The following is a 20535-nucleotide window of genomic DNA, read 5'->3' as shown; positions in this document are numbered from 1 at the left end:
TCGGTCAGGACTAAAACAGCACGAGCATGCAGATACGTGCATTCCGCAGAGCCTAGTCCCCCTTTGGCATTCAGAAGCCCAGGGCAGGTGAAAATTCTGGCTAGGTTCGCCTAGTTAAGAAGTGAGATAAGTCGTATTGATACAATTGAGGGGTCTTCGTAGCCACTTGGTTACGCGTTCGCTTACTAAGCGATCGATCGTGAGTTCAAACTCAGGGCCCTCAATTGACCATCTTTGTGTTGTTATAGAATAACTACGTCCACGCAACCATCATCAGCTATGGAGATCGATCCACGGTGGAACAAAGATCGATTCATCCATACAACTGCTCTGCTCTGCAAGAAACATCGGGCAGCTGTTCTATGAATAACCCAACAATGATCAATATCAACTGTCTCCGCTGTCCGGTCTGCTGAACAATGGAAGAACAGATAGAATACCCTTACGCCTAAATGGCTACTACAGTGTAATTTACCATAATGTAATGGAACAGAAAATCTAACGCCTAAATGGCTACTACTTCTACTGTGTAATTTACAATTTATAGAAACATAAACATATGTACATGTACACGATAAAAACCCGGCTCCGTTACAGATAAAGTGCTAATGAGCCTGATAAATAAATAAATGGGATAAAAAAAAAATTGATGCTTATATCAAGTAATAATGCGAAATGTTGGGAACACGGATTGAACAAACCCTAGCACATTTTCAAAATTATCAGTGATTAAAAGATCTAGCTGGGAAGACCCTGTTCAATAAAAAAAGTAGTTGGTTCTTGTCCAACATTGAACAAAAATAGTGATGTGAGTGTAGCATGAAAACGTTCAGGTTTTGGGGTTCGATTCATTGGATTGGTGTTGAAATCGCCTATTAAGTATATTATTATGTATAGTTTTCATAGAAGTAAGCTTTTCGTGAATAAGTTCTGAGCAGTCGAGATTAAGATGGTTGTAGATCAATCCAATGAGTATGATATTATTGAGGGTATGTATTCCATGTTTTCCATGTATTTCGGCGCAAGAAGATTCTAAAAGATACTTGAAACATTTTTTCACATATATCATCAATCCACCACATATTTTCCCAATTCTATCGCATCTTATAGTGTTATATCCATCAATTGTTATTGTATCATTAATTCTCGATCCATTCATCCAAGTCTCACACACACAACCACACACTTAATATGTTTCTAAAAGTGATTTGATTGATAACGGGATATTTTTATTGCGGAGAGTTTATTTTGTGAAAAAAGGTTTTATCTCCTATCGCAATTCTTCAAAGTCGATTCAGTATTAGATGGCCACATCATCAAATATTGTAAACCATTTCTATTTGCAAATTTGTTCGTTATGCGTTTTGAAACGATCAGTTATAGTCAACCGTATTGTTGATAAATATGAATGAATCTGGCAACAGTGAAAGAACCTTACAACGTGACATTACCGAACTGTTATATTATACATAATATAACGGTTATACATTTTCTCAAGCGAGGATAAACTGCTATGTGTATTGACTCCATTGACTCTGAGTAACGAACGATTCCAAAGCAACAAGTGATACCAGTGCTACATGCGGTTGCATACCCATGGGCAATTATTTTTTCGCGCGTTTGGTAATGTAAAAGCCATCGTTCGAATTAAACTCACCCCTTCGGCAATGATTTCCACCAGAATTGTGGACCGCTCGCTTCCATTGGACCCTTCGTGGAGATTAACCGCCTTCCGTTTCAGTGTACATCCTGTCGCTTTTTTGTTGTGGAACTTCGAAAGGGATTTATCCAGCGGCTCGTACTCGCTAACAGGTGCGAATCGAACGGTGTTTTCCGAAAGTTCGCTTTGCAGTGAAAAGGCCGCTTCCGAAAGGGTTTCCTCCGGATCCAGACAGAATGTTTCGCAGGCAATCTGAGAATGATGTGGTTCAGAATGAATTTCAGAAAACAAATAGGACTGGTTATACTGACCTTGAAAACCTCTGGCGCCCACTTTCTGAAGGCTTGTTCCTGTCCGCAGATTTCATCACCACTGGCCAGTTTCGTCAACCGTTCCCCCCCCAGTTCGCCCAGGATATTATCGATATACTTTCCGTAGGCGCAAAAATTGGGATAAGCCGAAGAGCCCAGGGCGAAGACCGCAAACCGCACGTTGGAAAGCGGACCGAAAGTCTCCTCCGAAAGTGTGTCCGTGGTTGAGCCTCTGAGCGAATCCAATCGGTCAATCTTCCGATTGGCGTAGGTATGTTTGTTCATATCACTCCTCGAGTTGGCCTTTATGAAGGACTTGGAGGACGCTGCGATACTCAGCTCGCTGTGGGCCTGATTGTGGCCTCCCTCGTGTAGCTTCATCGCGTACAAATCCTGGGCGAAAAGCTGGAAGTAAAGCAGAGACCAACTAGCTAAGTATTGTCAATTGACCATCTCTGAGCAGATTGTCAGTCCGCAGACTGTGCGGCACGGAAGGAATAAAATAAAACAGGAAATAATAAATACCGACCATTTTCTTTTGCAACTCAATCAAATGCTCTTTAAATCCCTGCGGAGAACGGGAAGAAGTGGAAATATAAATTAAATTAATGAAATCATTTGAACATAATGCAGAGAGCACAGTGCCATCCGGTTGTCCGTTTGTGGCTAGATCCATCACTTTGCGATGGACCTCATCGGGGAGTTAGTTAGTTGGTTGGGTCGAGTGAGCGAATGTTGAAAGGTTAGTTGGATGAGTTCTATTAGTTGCATTTGGCTCAAATAACGTTACAATAGGGAGTAGAAGAGTAATGTTAGGATCACACAGTTGTGGTTTTTGATGTTCAGCGGAACGAAGTGAGTTTATAATATTTGTGAGCTGCTTACCACTCGTGTCAAAGTAGACATGAATAAAGTGGATAGTTAAGTTTAAGGCAAAACGTTTTCACTCATTTACTAACACACGTTGGTAAGTATAAACTCAACAATGATTTTATGGTAAGGAGAGATTACACCTTGTTATTTTAAATACAAAAAAGTTATGAATCGGCACGGTCTACGTTCTGGTTTAAGATACTATTTAGTCGATAACTTTTAGTCAGTAATCAGTAATATGATTGTAAAATGGCCGTCTATAAGGATTTTGATTGCTTGGAATTTTTTTTTAGAGTTTAAATGTTGTTTTGAAAATTTAAATAATCAAAAGAAAATTAATATTTTTGGACATTGTTCGGAAAAAAATCATTCTAATAATGAAAGGCAGAAATACTTGAGAATTATTTCACGCCGGCGTAAATCATCATTCAGAGTTCATCGGGAAATTGCATCGCATTCTCATTTACGGAGCAGAAATTCTGATGATCGGTTGTCTATCAAAGAAACATCGAGAGTGAAGAAATAAAAATTACAAAAGGTTTCCGCGAAAATCGATCAGTTCCATTTTCGCGGATTCGAAAGTTCCATAAAATTGTTAGGTCTAATATTTTTTCCGTAGACAAAACTCAACTATCTCGCAAGTACAAAAAGTTAGTTTTTACAAGTTTTATTCAAGCTTAGTAGGAGTTTAAATGAAAACGTACAAATATTCGGATCAACATTCTGAACAACTTCTCCGAAGACACCCAAACTATAAAATGTAAGGTCAAGCGAAGAAATATTTTTGACCGTCTTTTTTCAGAACGGCTCCGCTGTGCGGCGTGAAGTTAATCTCAAAGGGACCAAGGGGCTGAATTACAATTGCGTCTTGCTCCTCTTGGTGATTCTGAGTCTTGATGATTTAACACTTGAATATATTTGCGTTTATCGCAATGCTTCAGAATTCGAACGGCTTTTTAATTCTGACTTTATCATTACAGGTCGGACTCGATTATCCGGAGTATTGATTCTTTGACGTAGGACAACGTATTTCATTAAGGGTGCCAAATTAGAAAACAGGTTATGTTTTTATGAAATAAAGTCAACGTTAATAACTTTTTTTTGCCGTGAACGGATTCTGGCGATTTACATACCAAACGAATCGGAAATTCCCTAAGATTTGTTTGATATGCTATACATTACAATCCCATAGTCTGTATATCGTTTAAATTGATGAAAATTGGAAGCATTCCCATTTCCTCATACATTGGTTCTGTCCATTTGAGTGCTTTCCCGAACAGAGCTGTCAATAACGAGCAACTTATCGACCGTTGCTAATCGATAAAGGGGAAATCGTAAGATGTAAAGTCTCCGTGAACAAAGGAAAAGAAGAAGAATGAAGGGGAACATTTGCCTAGAGTATAAACAGTGGATCTTCTTGAGGCAAATTTCATTCTTCTAGAGGATACCGACTGGACAACACCATTGCTGGGCGAGCTAGACGGCGAGGGATCGAATGGTTTCCTCAAGGCATGGGGGCTATCGTCAGCTCACCAAAAAAATAAATGTTCTGGAATTTTGTCAGTGATTTGGTTTCGCATGACGGTGGGAAAACTCTCTCCACAAAGGATGACAGCAAAGCTAATCTAGACTGGCAACATTAACAGAAAGAGCTCCTGTTGAGAAGAGCGCAAAACAGAGATAAATGTGTGTATATTTAGTTGGTTCAAGCCATCGATATATGGATATTTGTTGCGTACGTGCGTGCTTCATAGCCCGTACGTAAAAATAGTGCATCTTCGCTACGCTGAAATTCCATTTGTAATAAAAGGTGTGTCACATCAAATTGCATCACGGAAAAAACGCTGTAGAAATTCGCCCAGTAGACCGACCCTTTTTAAAATTTTAGACAGTAACATAAAAACTATTAAACAACTTTTGGCATTTTCTTTTTATTCATACTTCGAGCCCAAGCCCGTATGCTCGCACCTTCCTCTTCATCCCGTCCATAAGGTTCTGTACAACGTCAGGTTGTAGTTTTTTTGAACAGAAATCCATTTTCTCTTGAAGTCCGCCTCCGATTTGACAACTTTTGGGTTCTTCCGGAGGGCCTGCTTCATAATCGCCCAATATTTCTCTATTGGGCGAAGCTCCGGCGCGTTGGGCGGGTTCATTTCCTTTGGCACGAAGGTGACCCCGTTGGCTTCGTACCACTCCAGCACGTCCTTGGAATAGTGGCACGAAGCGAGATCCGGCCAGAAGATGGTCGGGCCCTCGTGCTGCTTCAATAGTGGTAGTAAGCGCTTCTGTAGGCGCTCCTTAAGGTAAACCTGCCCGTTTACCGTGCCGGTTATCACGAAGGGGGCGCTCCGCTTTCCGCAAGAGCAGATCGCTTGCCACACCATGTATTTTTTGGCAAACTTGGATAGTTTCTGCTTGCGAATCTCCTCCGGAACGCTGAATTTGTCCTCTGCGGAGAAGAACAACAGGCCCGGCAGCTGACGAAAGTCCGCTTTGACGTAGGTTTCGTCGTCCATTACCAGGAAATGCGGCTTCGTCAGCATTTCGGTGTACAGCTTCCGGGCTCGCGTCTTCCCCACCATGTTTTGCCTTTCGTCGCGGTTAGAAGCCTTCTGAACCTTGTATGTACACAGGCCCTCCCGCTGCTTGGTCCGCTGGACAAATGAACTTGACAAATTCAGCTTATTGGCGACATCCCGGACCGAACATCTCGGATCACGTCTACACTGCTTAACTACGCGCTTGTGATCTTTTTCACTGACAGAGCATCCATTTTTGCCGTTCTTCACCTTCCGGTCGATGGTTACGTTCTCGAAGTATCGTTTTAGTACTCTGCTGACCGTGGATTGGACGATTCCCAGCATCTTACCGATGTCTCGATGTGACAACTCCGGATTCTCGAAATGAGTGCACAGGATTAATTCACGACGCTCTTTTTCGTTCAACGACATTTTTCCAAATTTACGAAAAATTGGCAGTGAAGCATGGCCAACGTAATCTATACACTCTTATCTGATTATAAGCGAAAGCTGAAGATATAATTCCTAAAAATTAAATTTCTACGGTGTTTTTTCCGTGATGCAATTTGATGTGACACACCCTTTAATAAATATAAACAAGGAGGGAAAATAGCGGAAGGGAATTATTCACGCTAGGGTATTAGTAATAAATCTCTGCTGAGGCAAATATTCAGCCTTTTTCCAAGCAGTTAACATTGTTTGTTTTCTGTCATCATTAAGGCTTCATTGGTGCCTTTGATATTGCATCAATGCATTGAACTGACGTGAAGCAGGTGTTAAGGTTGTGGGAAGGTAAATGTCGTTCTGGAATTTTGTATGTGGTTCGGTTTCGCTTGCCAGTAGCAAAACTTTTTCCACTAAGGATAACAGCTGCGCTTATCTCGAGCATGTATTGTTCTGCGAGCATCGTCAAATGATTCTACAATAAAAAAAATATTTCATGGCGAACCAACTGGTAGAATGGTTATTTCAAAATTTTTCGTAACATTATAAAATAATATCCGCAGTTATAAACAAGCGGCTTAAATTAAACTACAGCGTAATTCTACGTCAACAATGCGGTCGTGTCTTGAACACAACCTCCTATAATATTTTTCACTCCGGATAATCGAGTCATAAAAAAACGAATTTTCTCTCGGTGAACGTATTATAATTGAGGGGCTTAGAATGAAAGGGGTGCAAGTGATTTGATCGATTTCTTTACATCGACTCTCTCTTTTGGTCATAACTTAGCTGCAAATTCATTCCCAGCTGTATTTGACAATGTGGAAGATAGGTCAGAACCTCATCTATCAGATTCTATAGCAAACTCAAATTGGAAAGTTTTTGCAGTAGAGTTATTAATCAAAGAAAAAGTTGACGAAGAGAAATCGATCAAGTCACTTACACCCCTTGCATTCTGAGCCCCTCAATTATGATTCGCACTTATTTATTAAATGGTTTTATCTAGGTTGACCCGTTTTTATGTTTGTTACTTTGTAATTTTGTAACTTTGTAACTTTGTCTGTAGCGCAAATTGATTTTTTCATGATCATGGAATATGCAGTTTCATAATGACAGTAGAATTAAATGTATGTTCCAAATTTCAGATCAATCAGTCAACAGGAACGGGGTCAATTTTCTATTAATGTGGGACAACTCTACAAACATTCAAACATACATAGAAACAGGACGAGCTGAATGAAACCATTTAAAAAGTAATTAGTTGTTTGGGGACTGCGGCCATTTTGGGTTTACATTTTTTAACTGTGTTCTAACAGTCAAGCCCTTTCATTTGATACCAATATAGATGGGGTACTGAGAAAATATGAAATCCGCCATTTTGTAGTGGCCACCAACTTGGATTTGCATTTTTCATAAATAACATAACTCTACTAGTCAAGCCCTTTCATTTGATACCCATATTAGCTATTCAATATGGAATTATTATTCAAATTATTCAAAATTTCCGAAAATAAAAAATAAAATACTCCGGATAATCGAGTCTAAAATTCCGGATAATCGAATCCCAGATATTTCCGGATAATCGAGTCCGACCTGTATTGATAAGCTCTAAAAGTCGTACGAAGACAATTTTGATGTAGAATTTGAAATATAAAAGTTAGAGTAAAATAACCTGTTTTTTCATGGTTACCCTAATGCAACATAGTCAAAAAACAACTTTGTGGGAGATATTTAATCTTTAGACAAAAACTGTCTTCGACAAAGTTGTTACATACGATAGAGCGCTCATTTTTTATACGGTTTTATTTAGCTTGCCCTGTTTGTATGTTCATATGTTTGCAACATGTTTGTATGTTTGTAACATGTCTGTAGCGCTGTCCCACATCAATAGAAATTTGACCCCCTTCCTGTTGACCGATTGATCTAAAATTTGGAACACACCTCCATCTCTGCGGTCACTATAAAACTGCGTATTTTATGATCTTGAAAATCGGATTACATTTTTTCTCAAAACCCCATCAATATTGGTGTCAAATGAAAGGGCTTGACCAGTAGAATACAGTTGTTTATGAAAAATGCAAATCCAAAATGGCCGCAATCACAAAATAGCGTCATAAATATTTTTTTCAAAACTACATCAATATGGGTATGAAATGAAGGGGCTTGATTAGTAGAACACAGTTATTTATGAAAAATGTAAATCAAAAATGGCTGCCTCTAAAAATGGAAAATCAATATTTATATTTTTTTAAAAACGCATTATCCGCATTTAATGGTTTCATCATATGCCCGCTATTTTATTTTAGTCTAAACAACGTTCTTGATTAATAACTGCTAACTGGTACTTGTCTAATTATTTTCGAGCTATTAGTACATTATCTGTATTATTATTATGTTTAATCACAAAGAAACCGTTTAACTTAGAAAGTTTTTTTATACTTATTTTATATATTATTAACTCTTTGTGGTCGTTTGTCTGCTCTCAGCCACCACAGCAAGAAACCATGCTAATATTATATTTCACTCAACCAAGTATCAGTTTATGCTTTACCTAAACGAAGTTTGATGTCTAATGAACCTGTTCATGAATCAATATGGTGCTCCTATGAGTAATACATAACGGTATTCAGTATCAAACGAAGTGGTCACACACACAAGATAACGCACAGTGCGTTGAATGCATGAGAATGTGGGGAAAAAATCATAACAGCAGAATTTAGTCATTGTAACACTTTGGTGTGATGAAAAAGATTGTTCATAAACATAAGAACTACTGTTTGCATAAATGTCTCATGTTATTTGAATAATCGTATAAGTGTCTCAAGCGACAAAATCTTTGTTCATCTGAAGTGAAAAGTTCTGATCATTTCGGGTACACAGAACTCATTATTTGAGTAACTACTGGTTTGAGTTATGTTGAAGTAGTTGTTTTTAAAGAGCAGAATAATTGTTTGCATAAGTGTTGCATCTGAATAATCTGTAAAAAAAAATCTTTGTTAAAATTGAAGAGTGCTGATCTTTTCGGATACACATTGCTGGCATTAATTATACATTTATTGCATTAATGGCAAAAATGTCTCTTCAACGGATAGTAAAATTAAAATTATGTATCGATTATACTTCATATGATTTACTCTTGGAGACTATGTCGAAAGATTTCGTACGAAGGCGAATTAAAAAATAGATTGTTTATATAAAAACATCACATTGAAAATACATTGTTAACACTAGAAAGACTGAAACTTTACATATACCTAGATTGCCCATAGATTTCATAGAAGCAGCAAAGTCGTATTTGACAAATTTAGCGTTTGTTAGAATGGTTTACATATGGATAATGGATAACTTTGCAGTTGATCTTAGTGCGTCTTCATATTCAGATGATTTTTTCTGTTTTGCTGCTTTGTATTCGGTAAAAAACTGTTCAGCGAATTGGAACAAGAGCTCTTTCCGGTCTGGCCTATGACGGAAATAATTGTTCATCAACTATCCTATTTTAGTCGATAGCAAGCCTGACTATTTGAAAATGTCCCATATTTCCAAAACCGAGGTGAATTTATTTGTTTGTAGGCGTCCACCTTTTTAGTTATTTTGTCAAAGCGAATAAATCGTAGGATTTGCTAGAACTTTCATGTGGCCATAATTTTTCTAAAAACATGGAATCCTGTTTTGGTAAGTAGAAATAAACCAGTTTTATTTTTTGGTGATCGTCTATTCACCGTTCATTCGTTGAGTTTTGGTTTTTGGCGATCGACTACTCGCCGTTATCTTCAGTATCAAATGTTTCACTTTGAATATAATCCGCTTCATGTTCAGATGGTGGTACAGAATTTGTTGCATCTGATTTTATATCGGAACAATTTTCATTTATGTTCATTAGATTTTCCAATAGCTCAGTTCTATTTCATATTCATTTCCTGATTTTTTGGGTCAAAAGACGTAAAATAAACAACTTGTTAGCACAAGAATCGCTGCATAGAGATTTGAACTTGAACAGAAATTGAAACTTATCAAGTATACGCCCAAATCTACAATTCACCATTCACTCGTATGTTATCATGGTTATCGAAAAATAATGAGAACTATCATTTCAATACAAAGCCGAACTGTTCATATAAGAAATTCACTCAATTCAATAGTGAGAGTCATTTGATTATCAAAAATTCCCAAGCAGTCAAAATGACTTCCTTGGACAATCTAGTGTTAAGTTGATATATATATATATATATATATATATATATATATATATATATATATATATATATATATATATATATATATATGTATATATATATATATATATATATATATATATATATATATATATATATATATATATATATATATATATATATATATATATATATATATATATATATATATATATATAATTTACTTTCTGATCTATATAGATAGAGATAAATATAGTTCGACAATAGCCCCCATTATTTGAATCAACTTTGTAGAACAAAGCTATTTTATATCTTCTGATATAATCGCTTTAGCGTTTTTTCCGAAGTTGCATCAAGGTGACCATGAAAAAGCGGCTACTTTAGCTCTAACTTTTATATTTCAAATTCTACATCAAAACTGTCTTCGTACGACTTTTGGAGTTTATCAAGACCAACATTGTGGGAACTTGTAAATATCTTAATTTTACTCAAACTTATTAATGTGTTTTTTACCCAAAAACTCATGATTTCAATTTTAATTTACTCAAACACGAAAAATAACATTGTGTTGAAAACCACAAATCATGTAGAGTGAATTCTGCTCTTTCAAATGCTGTCAATGAACTTTGTTTATGTTCACCTCAGAAAAAATGACAAACAATTATAGGAAGCGTATTTTTTGGGAAGAAATATCAATAACTTTGAGTGAAGTTGAGATATTGACAAGTGTATCTAAAAATGTTTGTATTAGTAAGCTCTAAAAGTCTTTCGAAGACAGTTTGTATGTAGAATTTGAAATATAAAAATAAGAGCTAAAAACAGTTTTTTAAATGGTGACCCTACCGCAGCTTAGAAAAAAGGCGCTATATCGGTTATTTCAAGAGATAGAAAAAAACTTCTATAAAACTTGTTCTATAAAGATGTCTCAAATAACTGGGACTACAACATTGTTGAACTATATTTACCTCTACCTATAAAGATAAGGAAGTTAGATTTTTTATTTCATCGACAATTTTGGTCACCCTATTTTTGATAACATAAAAATGAGCGCTCTATCGTATGTAACAACTTTGTCGAAGATATTTTTTGTCTAGAGAAAGACTGTCGAGCTCTAAATGCAAATTTCCACTTAAATGCACCTCCTGGATCATTGTGCAATGGGATGTGAATGAGAGATATCACACGCAAGTATGGAAAAGTTCTTCACACCTAATTATAAATCACTTTTGTATCTGCTTGGAATAATCATGGCGAAAAGAATGCAGCAAGTAAGCGTGAGATTGCACGATTAATCATTTTTCACTCCTCGGCTATCTTCTTTCGGGACTGAGAGTGAACATAACAAAGAGTGGAAAACAACATTCAATGAATGAATACTCCTTTGGAAGAATCGCACGAAAGAAAATAACGAGTGAGTCAAAATAGACTGTATCTGCTTGTATGTATGATTTTATTTTCCCTTGTACTCTTTTCTTTGTCAGCATTCAAGTGCACACCACTCACCAATAACTTGCGTTGATATGGTCTTTTGCGTTGGCTTAGATCGTTTCATACTAGAATCAAAAAAATGTCATTGCAATTGTGCACAGGAAACAACTCGATTTGAACTTATATTTCAATGCCGCGATCAAGGCTCAATGATTGCTATTAGAGTGAAAAACGAATGATTTTACAGAGACAATCGCTGGCTTAAGCAAAAGATTCCTAATTGATTCTATCACCATCGAACGTCATTCCGAGAGGCAAATGAGGGAATGCAAAATTCTCTTCGAACAGATGAACGGAATTCAGACAGTATTTTTCCGTTCAAATCGAGAATTAACTTTGCAAAGATGATAGGAGAATGTTTTCTGTCTCAAATAAAGTGAGGCATAAACGGAGAATAGAAGGGTGAGTTTTATCTGTGGATGAGTGTTGTTGAATGAATTTCGATGCTATTTTGCCCATACTTGACCACATGTAGCGTTACGGCTTAATTTATTTTCACACTAAGGGAGGTCACAAGAACAATTGTGCATTCCGCATAGCATAATTGTCATTTTGTGTTAGGGCTAAGCTTCTGGCTAGGTTATGCTACGCTTAAGAGTGTTTTTTTCTGTTAATTTCGACCCGCTTACCACTCAAAAACATCGTTTTGTATGCATCGCAGTTGCAATAAGCATCAAATCGACCCAACTGATACGACGTTGATAAAACGTGATTCCATCGGGAAAGCAAGTCCTTATACGCCCCCTTCCTAAATAAACCAACAAGCTCGGATTATAATCAGGTCCCCTTAAATTGTTCTGCTTCGTCCGGCTGTCCAGCAGTGATACATTGCAGCTCAGCACGTAATCAATATGATTAACAAAACAATAAAACCAAACACAGCGAACGTATCCTTCGTAGGGATCACGCTCCAAGCAGAGAACCTCATTCGAAATTCACGAGTTAAAACCAAATTGATTAAGTGACGACATTTAGCTACCCAGTCACGACCTGGAATCCCCCGTCCGAGAGCCGTCAGCTTGCAGCGGAGAATCATTTCATTCTCCGCTTCATCCCACTTTACGGTACCAATCCAGTCCCCAACCCTCATCCTCGGTGCCCTATTCCTGTTGCTCCGCTCGTTTTGTGGCTTTCGCTTCGTGGTTCGCTTCGGTGGGAAGCGAAGGTTGGTGTTTTCTTAAACCTTTGCCAAATCGGGAAGGGTACTACGGGAAAATTAATTCGTTCATCTGGTGCAGACATTCAGCCTCGGAGTTGATAAATTTCGCCAGCGAACATTAAATTATAATAGCTGGAACATAAATAAACACCAACAATTTGGAAAGCACTCTGCGCTCCTCCACGTGGAGTATTAACGTGTATGAATGGTTGGCAATTCCTTGGTGGATGAAGTCCTTACTCAATGGAAATCCATGCTGTATTACGCTGATATTCTTCTTCTTCTTCTTCTTCTTCAATGGCACTAACGTTCCTAGAGGAACTTCGCCGTCTCAACGAAGTATTACTTGCGTCATTTTTATTAGTACTTAGTTGAGATCTCTATGCCAAATAACACGCCTTGAATGCATTCTGAGTGGCAAGCTCTAGAATACGCGTGATCACAGTGCAAGTCGGAGGAAATTTCTTTGACGAAAAATTCCCCCGACCAGAACGGGAATCGAACCCGAACACCCGGCATGTTAGTTATGACGCTAACCACTCGGCCACGGGAGCACAACATTACGCTGATATTACTGAGTTTTAATTTTCAGCGAGGAGAAAGCTCCCCTCTTCATCGGGAAACATCTTACTCTTTTTCCTTCCGATAGACGAAGAACGAAGGAACTCGATAAGCAAAAGGTGAGCCTTATACATTCCACATCTAACACATTGAAACTCGAGAAGGATCCGTGTGGGAAGAACACGTTACGTGACGGATGGAATACTTGTTGTGACAGTTGATTACATCTTTGGCACGTAGCGTCATAACTGGTTTAGGCGGAGAATAGATCTCCGTTTTGTGGGAATTGACAGAGAACTTCCGACGCAGATGTGCTATTTGTATACAAACATGTCGATATTGGATTGCTTCCGCGCGTTCCGCCGGTGTTGCCTTCAAACCATCATCGGCGGTTCCATTGAGAAAAATAACCCGTTTCTTGAGGTGAAAGCAATATTCCACATTAATGCCGTTTCGAACAACCTGACTTGGAGGATGCTCGTGGGTATGATTTATTTTCTTCCCCTTCGCTGATTTATGCAGGATGTATATTTTATCCACCGGGTTAGCTGTGTTCCTAGTTTGAAACTATGTTATGGCTCGGAAGACATCTCGCGAAAAGCGTCAACATAAAATGCATTGCTCCTCTCACCCGAACACTTTATCATAGCTATGGGCACGCACTGTGGAATCCATACACTTCAGATGGTCGCATGAATGTCTCGCAACAGTTCTGGTTCCACGAAACCAGCAGTCGACTCTGGGAGGACAACGCCAATTAAACCAAACCCAACGGACACATTTGCCGTCAGCATCTCTTCCTGCGAAACATACACAAACTCTACAACTGCACGCCACGCCGGTGGTAGTGTTAGACAGTTCCGGGAAGCGCCACCAGCTTCCGACGGCGGCGGGTCGACGGGCGAAAGCCTTACTCTCTACGAAGATTGATTATGGTTTTGGCTGCAAAGCAAAGCGATATGAATGCATGAGTGGGATGTAGATGCGCGCGCCCGTACACAAGTTCCGGACAAATTATGCGGTCCGTGGAGTTGAGTGGGTATCAACGCGCGGAAGGACAAACTCCAAGAATTTGCTGCAAAAACGCAAAGCCACTTCCACTGGTGGAGATGTTGGAAAATGCGATCAATCGGAGGAGGATGGTATGGCAGAGTGAGGTATGTGTAGAAGACGACGATATTACGGCGATGCTTTTATACAGATACAAATGAAAAATTGGTTGGCTTGGGAAGTGTGTAAAGGGAACTGTTTCTGGAAGCTATTAAAACTTACCTCGCCGTTCTCCGGAGGGTCTCCGTTGCCGAAAGTAGAAGCCACCACTAGCAGCAGGGCTTCGTGCTCTATCGATGAGATATCGTAGTCCGACATGCAGTAAATCTGGATTGTTGAGATGAGTTGAGAAGATAGAGAAGAAACTTGTTAGATGTCCTTCGCTTGTTATGTAAATATTGTTGGGATGGTTCATGCTGTCGGTTTAGTTAACGGGTGTTAAATAAAAAATGAGAATTTTTTCAATACCTTTCAGTAACTCAAATAAAAAGCGTAAAATTTTCTTTCTTCTGCTCTTTGGGCTCCCTAGAAACAGTAGGCGTGTTTGGTTTTGCTAGTTTGAATTTCGTCAAAGTAAAGATGGCGTCGAAACAGCACGTGCTCCGCGAACGCATTGTACGGTTCTGCGAAACGCATTTCCAGCAAGGAAAAAAAGTTCACGGTGGCACATTTTAAGGAATAAAATGTACCTGTTAGTACGGTATGTCGTATTCTGGGTTCCCTGAACGTAGAGCGGAAGGTCGGAAGTGGTCGTCCGGTGACGATAATGACGAAGCAGAGGAAGACATCGTTAAAGAAGCTGTTTGACAACAAGGACACAACCAGCCTGCGTGACGCCGGTCGGAAATATGGCTGCTCCCACGTATTGATCCATCGGACCCTCAAGATGGAAGGAATCGTCTGCAGGAAGAAGACGAGGTCGCCGGAGTACACGGAGGAGCAGATTGAGACGGTTAAATCACAGTGTCGGTGGATGACCAAAAAATACCGTGGGACGTCTTTCGTTCTGGACGACGAAAGCTATTTTCCGCTGTCCAAAACGCATATTCCAGCAAATGATAATTACTACTCCAGCGACAAGTCATCCACACCGCCTGAAGTGAAATACAAGTTCAAGCACAAGTTTGAAAACAAGGTTATGTTGTACATCGCCATTTCAGACCGGGGCATTTCAAAGCCTTGGTTTAAGCCGAGCGGTCTGGCAATGAACCAACAAATCTATCGAGAAGAGTGCCTCGATATAATCCTGCTGCCGTTCCTGAACGAGCATCACGCGGATGGGAAGTACGTCTTCTGGCCGGACAAGGCGTCTTCCCATTACGCCAAGAAGCGTATCTTGAGGAGAAAAAGATACCGTTCGTGCCGAAAGATCGTAACCCAACAAACTTGCCCCAGTGCCGCCCAATAGAGGATTTCTTTAGCTCACTCAGTGCCCTAGTGTATAAATACAATTGGAGGGCCAAGGACACGAAGCAACTGACTACAAGAATCCGGAATTGTATCCGGAAAATGGACGTAAGTGCCGTACAACGTTTTTGAAGAAAATACATTATGTTATTAATAAAAAATACTGAAATCGATGAAAAAAAATTTTTTTTATATGTGATTGAAAAAATTTTCATTTTTTATTTAACACCCGTTAATCCTATCCGTTGTTTTTTGTATATCTTTAGTTAGTCTAGAAATGGGTTGGTCTTAATTAGAGATGGGCAAACCGTTCACGAACGGTACGAAAGAACTAGTTCGCCGAAAAGAGTGAACGAGCGTTGCTTTCAATTCATTGTTTGGCCTATTGCGTGAACCTGTGTGTTGTCCAAAAAGAGAATATGAAAAATTGCACATATTTTGTGCGCATCAAATTATTACATAAACTTTTGTCGACCGATAAACATATTTTCACATACAGTTTGCGACTTTTAATGAAGCAGGTTATCTTTCCCCACTAAATTTCAAAAATATAAATCCCATACGTACACTATCCAATCCAACGATATCAATATGGATGCTGGTGTCTATTGATGTTGGGTTCCAGCCAACATTCTATGTTGTTCTTAATATCGCTGAACGAAAGAGTGAAAGAACGGTTCAAAAGAACTGATTCACTTAGATGAACGGTTAGTGAGAGAGCCGTTCATCAAAGTGAACTGTTTTGCCCATCTCTAGTCTTAATAGCATCGTTCGTGTTCTAGTTTATGCTGAAATTTTTGACCTTGTATTATGTCTTTCAGGAACGACGCCTGCCATTATTGAATTGACTTAAAAAAACGGCCGAAATTTTACGCCATCGAAAAACGGCCGATTTTTACGCGACCCTCTCGGTTTTTTAATACTGTACATAAGGTGGCAGCTATCAAAAATCACAATTTTCATCATCAAATGCTAATTTTTCATTGCGACAGATTTTTTATGAGGGCGTGTGCAAAATAATTATTCTTTTTTAAAATAAATCGTAACCCGAAATCAAGATGTCTGATTTAGATATTATGTGAAACATATACACTGTTAAACATATCACTTAAAAATAAAATTCAATTCAAAAAATCTTTTTATCTTAAAAGATCCCCTCCCCCTCTTCGATAGTTTCTAATATATTATTATCAGAAAACTCCTTCAATTCAATGAATTTTGACATGCAGTTGTACATTGATGGACTCTTCAAAATAAAGATATAACGATTTATCGTGGGACTGTCGCTGGACATTACGTTTGAGATTCCGACCCTGTATAGAAATTTCATAAACATATTGTTTTATATTACATTGATCATATCTCGAAACGGTTAGTCCTATGCTAAAACGTTATTCAGTGATTGGCATGAAAAAAGTTCACCTTGCATATTCAAAAACATTGTTGTTGTCTACACAAACAGTTTTCAACAAAATCAAAATGGGCGAAAAGAAAATCAGCATGCAAGTCCGAAATCTTATTGTTCAGCATCATTTGTACATCCAAGCTAGCGTTGGTAGAAAACATGTCATCTTTGGCTGTGCTGGAGAGTCAAATGCGCAAATAATGAGCTGTTTTAAAAGCTTAAAAATGGTTTGTATGTATGTGTGCAAACATCTCTTTCTGTTTTCTTTTCTCATTTCATTTGGGATTGTGCCAAAAAAAAAAGTCCATACGACGTCAATGGGGATCGAACCGAGGCCGGCTGGAATGCGAAGCTATTTCACACGACCACGCTATCCACATGGCAGTTGTTCAGCAAATACGTGATAATATTGCACCTGATTATAAAATGAAGTTGGGAAGTGTTTTCTAAGAGTAAAAAAGGAGCGCATGAAGGAGAACAATATCTATCTCGGTCTGGGGCGTGTATGTGGCAAAGTATGCGGAAAGCTTATTTGTCTTTTGTTTCGCTCGCTTGTATTGATCTTATATTGCTGTACCATGTATATTATACAAATGCTTACCAGTATTTGTGGGTCATGACATTTTCTATTATGTTATGTCTCATTTAATGTCATAAATCGGGATGACCAGAAGAGGCAGTCGTTGGAATACCGATAGCCGGGCGGATCAACGAATCATCCGGGAAGTGAAAAAATTTCCAAAAGTGAAAGTCATTTAGGAAAACCTCTTGTGTATCGGCCAGAACCTTACGCCACAGTTCAAGTGCAGATTCACAAAAAACGTCCGTTTATCAACAAGAAAAATAAACTGAAACGGATAGAATTTTCCCGGAAACAAGTTCCAGCAGGGCTCGCCACAGTCATATTTAACTGAGGATAGTCAGCGGACTATGAAGAAATTCCCCCTTCGTATTCAATTGGAAATGACTTTTGGCTAATTCACGCAGTTTCTCCGTCAACATGACTCAACAGGCAGTCGGGCGACTATCTCATTTCATTCTTCCCCGTCAAATGGACTTCATTGCATTTTGAAGTGACTCCTTCCAGACTGAATATGTTTCTCTCTTTCATGTATCACGTGTGCATGTATCAATATTTGAGTTCAACGTGGTTCGACATATACTACAGGTAAGCTAGATTTGTTTGTATCGTACACGAAAATTACTCACACATATAAAATAGCGTGCAGTGTTGTGTTCAGAAACACCGACAAATTTGTGAATTTTGTTGATGTGAACCCGTTTTTCTGTATGTTTTTTTTCTCCACAAAATTGAACTCGGAGACAAAGTGAACTGAAAATTTGTTTAGAATTCCTCCCAAACTGCACGCTATACTTACGGGAGGACCTTTAAAGCATACCTCAGCCATTCCATGGCGAACCGATAAAGTGGTTCTCAGATTTTCGTTAAAAGTGGTAATTTTTTTCTTTATCGCAATACATTAGACCTGCATTTTTTTTATTTTTTTATTAGGGTGCCCATTTTCATTTTAGAGTAATCCGAAGAATATTTTTTTTTTCACTTTTTCCCGAAAATTACTTTTTTTCAAAAAATCATAACTTTTGAACCGATTTAGATGTTCGACATATCAAATTGAAGTCAATATTATTGAAAAATATTGAATTTGCAAAAGAAATGGATTTTATTTTCGTAATTATTGATTGTACTCGTTTTTTACTGTTTTTATGGTTTTGGACTAGAGGGCGCTATATTTTTTAAATTGTTTCTTGAAAGTTGAATATTTTTTACATAACATATCTCGATATCAGAGAAGCTTTTTTTTTGTTTTAGAAATGTGATTTTTGAAATTTGATCGAAGGTTCTGATAAAACAATTGTTTCCCATTTTTTCCACTACAAAAATTCATAATTCAATTCATTCAAATGAATTGGACGATTCATAAGATCTACGTATCAAATTGAAGCTAATATTTGAAAATTATATTATTATGAAATAATATAATTTTCAAGTTAGTTTTGTTTGAAAAAATATTACCTTTGCGAAAAAATCGGATTTTTTTCGTAATTATTGATTGAGTTAGTTTTTCATAGTTTTCTCGGTTAAAGATGGAGGGCGCTATATTTTTTTACATTTTTTATGAAAAGCGGAGGATTTTTTATAAAACATATCAGTGATGCTATTTTTTTTCGTTTTTGAGTTATTATTTAAAAAACATTTCTTACATGTAACATGTTCGTTTTCATAACGGACAAGGTGAGTAGATGCATGTCAAAAATTATTCTACGTTTGCCGATGTTGTGCACTCATCAGAATCAGAGGAGAGAAGATGACTTGCAAGATAGCGACACTCTATATACTTGAGTTTTAACGAGAGCCTGGTTGAAAAGGTTAAACGTTGATAGAGATTCTATTGGAAAGGTTTTTGTCTACTCATATCGTACGTCTCCATCATGGAGGATTAACGAACGAAGAAAGGCGACCGCTTGAATTATATTTCTGAAGGGACGGTTATTAAAAAATTTCAATACGGATTTTTTGTACCTTTAGGAGACATCCGATACAAGAAAACCAGAGAATGTCGAGTTTTTCCTATTAATGTTGGAGTATCGTTCTAAGTTTTCTTCAACAGTTTACCACTAAAAAAAGAAAGTATTAAGTAAAATCCTACGTCAACTTTCCGTCTTTCAGAAATATGTAAATATTTCCGAAATTTTCTGTTTAGTTTATACTCAGTTATTTATAAACCAGTACTGGCCTAACGCCACAAAACGTTATGGAATGTTTTGTTGAAAAATTTTCTTGAACGTTAGTTTGTAACATTTTTAGCGGAATTTTTCGAAACATCATTTTGGGGTGAAATGTAATCACACCGAAACAATGGAGACAAATGGTAGTTTTGAGGTAAAGCAAGACATCATATTTTAAAAATAATGTATACGCTATAAAATATCAATATATGTTACAATGGAGACGCATAATTATTTAGAGCAACATCAGGACTACAGGTCGGATTCGACTATATATAGTCGACTATTTTTTTTCAACATTTATTTTCAAATCCTATACATAATCGAACCTCAAGAAAACAATTCTTTCATTAATTTAAAGGGTGTGTCACATCAAATTGCATCACGGAAAAAACGCTGTAGAAATTTAATTTTTAGGAATTATATCTTCAGCTTTCGCTTATAATCAGATAAGAGTGTATAGATCACGTTGGCCATGCTTCACTCAGGGGTACGACTAAAACGTCAAATCCCTCATATTGCCAGTGTACCCAATATTGCTGCGGTTTACTGACATTTTGGTTCAATCAATTACTGTTGTTTACAACTCGGTCCGGTTATATAGTCGAATAGTGGCTAACTTTAAACTCCATGTTAAATGTGAACACCTCCATGTGAAACCGAAATATGAAAATCGCTCATGCAGTTAGAATAAAGCAGCGCATTTTTCGATTTCAATCTTCGTAAATGATATGTTGA

The 20535-nt window shown here is 37.8% G+C and overlaps 1 protein-coding gene across 3 annotated transcripts in view; it reads right to left on the bottom strand.

Annotated features, from left to right (window-relative positions):
• The window catches only part of LOC129779311 (nitric oxide synthase), a 325833-nt gene that overhangs the window by 69102 nt on the left and 236196 nt on the right, over positions 1-20535 (bottom strand). For 2 of the 3 annotated variants that reach the window (XR_008743618.1, XM_055786717.1), the window contains exons 13-16: positions 14460-14564; positions 2501-2539; positions 1972-2376; positions 1658-1912 (exon numbers count right to left, since the gene is read on the bottom strand). Coding sequence is in view for 2 of the 3 variants with exons in the window: in XM_055786717.1 (XP_055642692.1) it covers positions 1658-1912; positions 1972-2376; positions 2501-2539; positions 14460-14564 (804 nt within the window). In the remaining variant the exon portion in view is untranslated. The remainder of the gene's footprint in view (positions 1-1657; positions 1913-1971; positions 2377-2500; positions 2540-14459; positions 14565-20535) is intronic. The other variant, XM_055786718.1, reaches the window with a different exon arrangement.

The sequence above is a fragment of the Toxorhynchites rutilus genome, chromosome 3 (assembly GCF_029784135.1).
Source record: "Toxorhynchites rutilus septentrionalis strain SRP chromosome 3, ASM2978413v1, whole genome shotgun sequence".
NCBI classification, from domain to species: domain Eukaryota; kingdom Metazoa; phylum Arthropoda; class Insecta; order Diptera; family Culicidae; genus Toxorhynchites; species Toxorhynchites rutilus.
The sequence above is the reverse complement of the archived record's forward strand: the minus strand, read 5'-3'. Positions and strand labels throughout refer to the sequence as shown.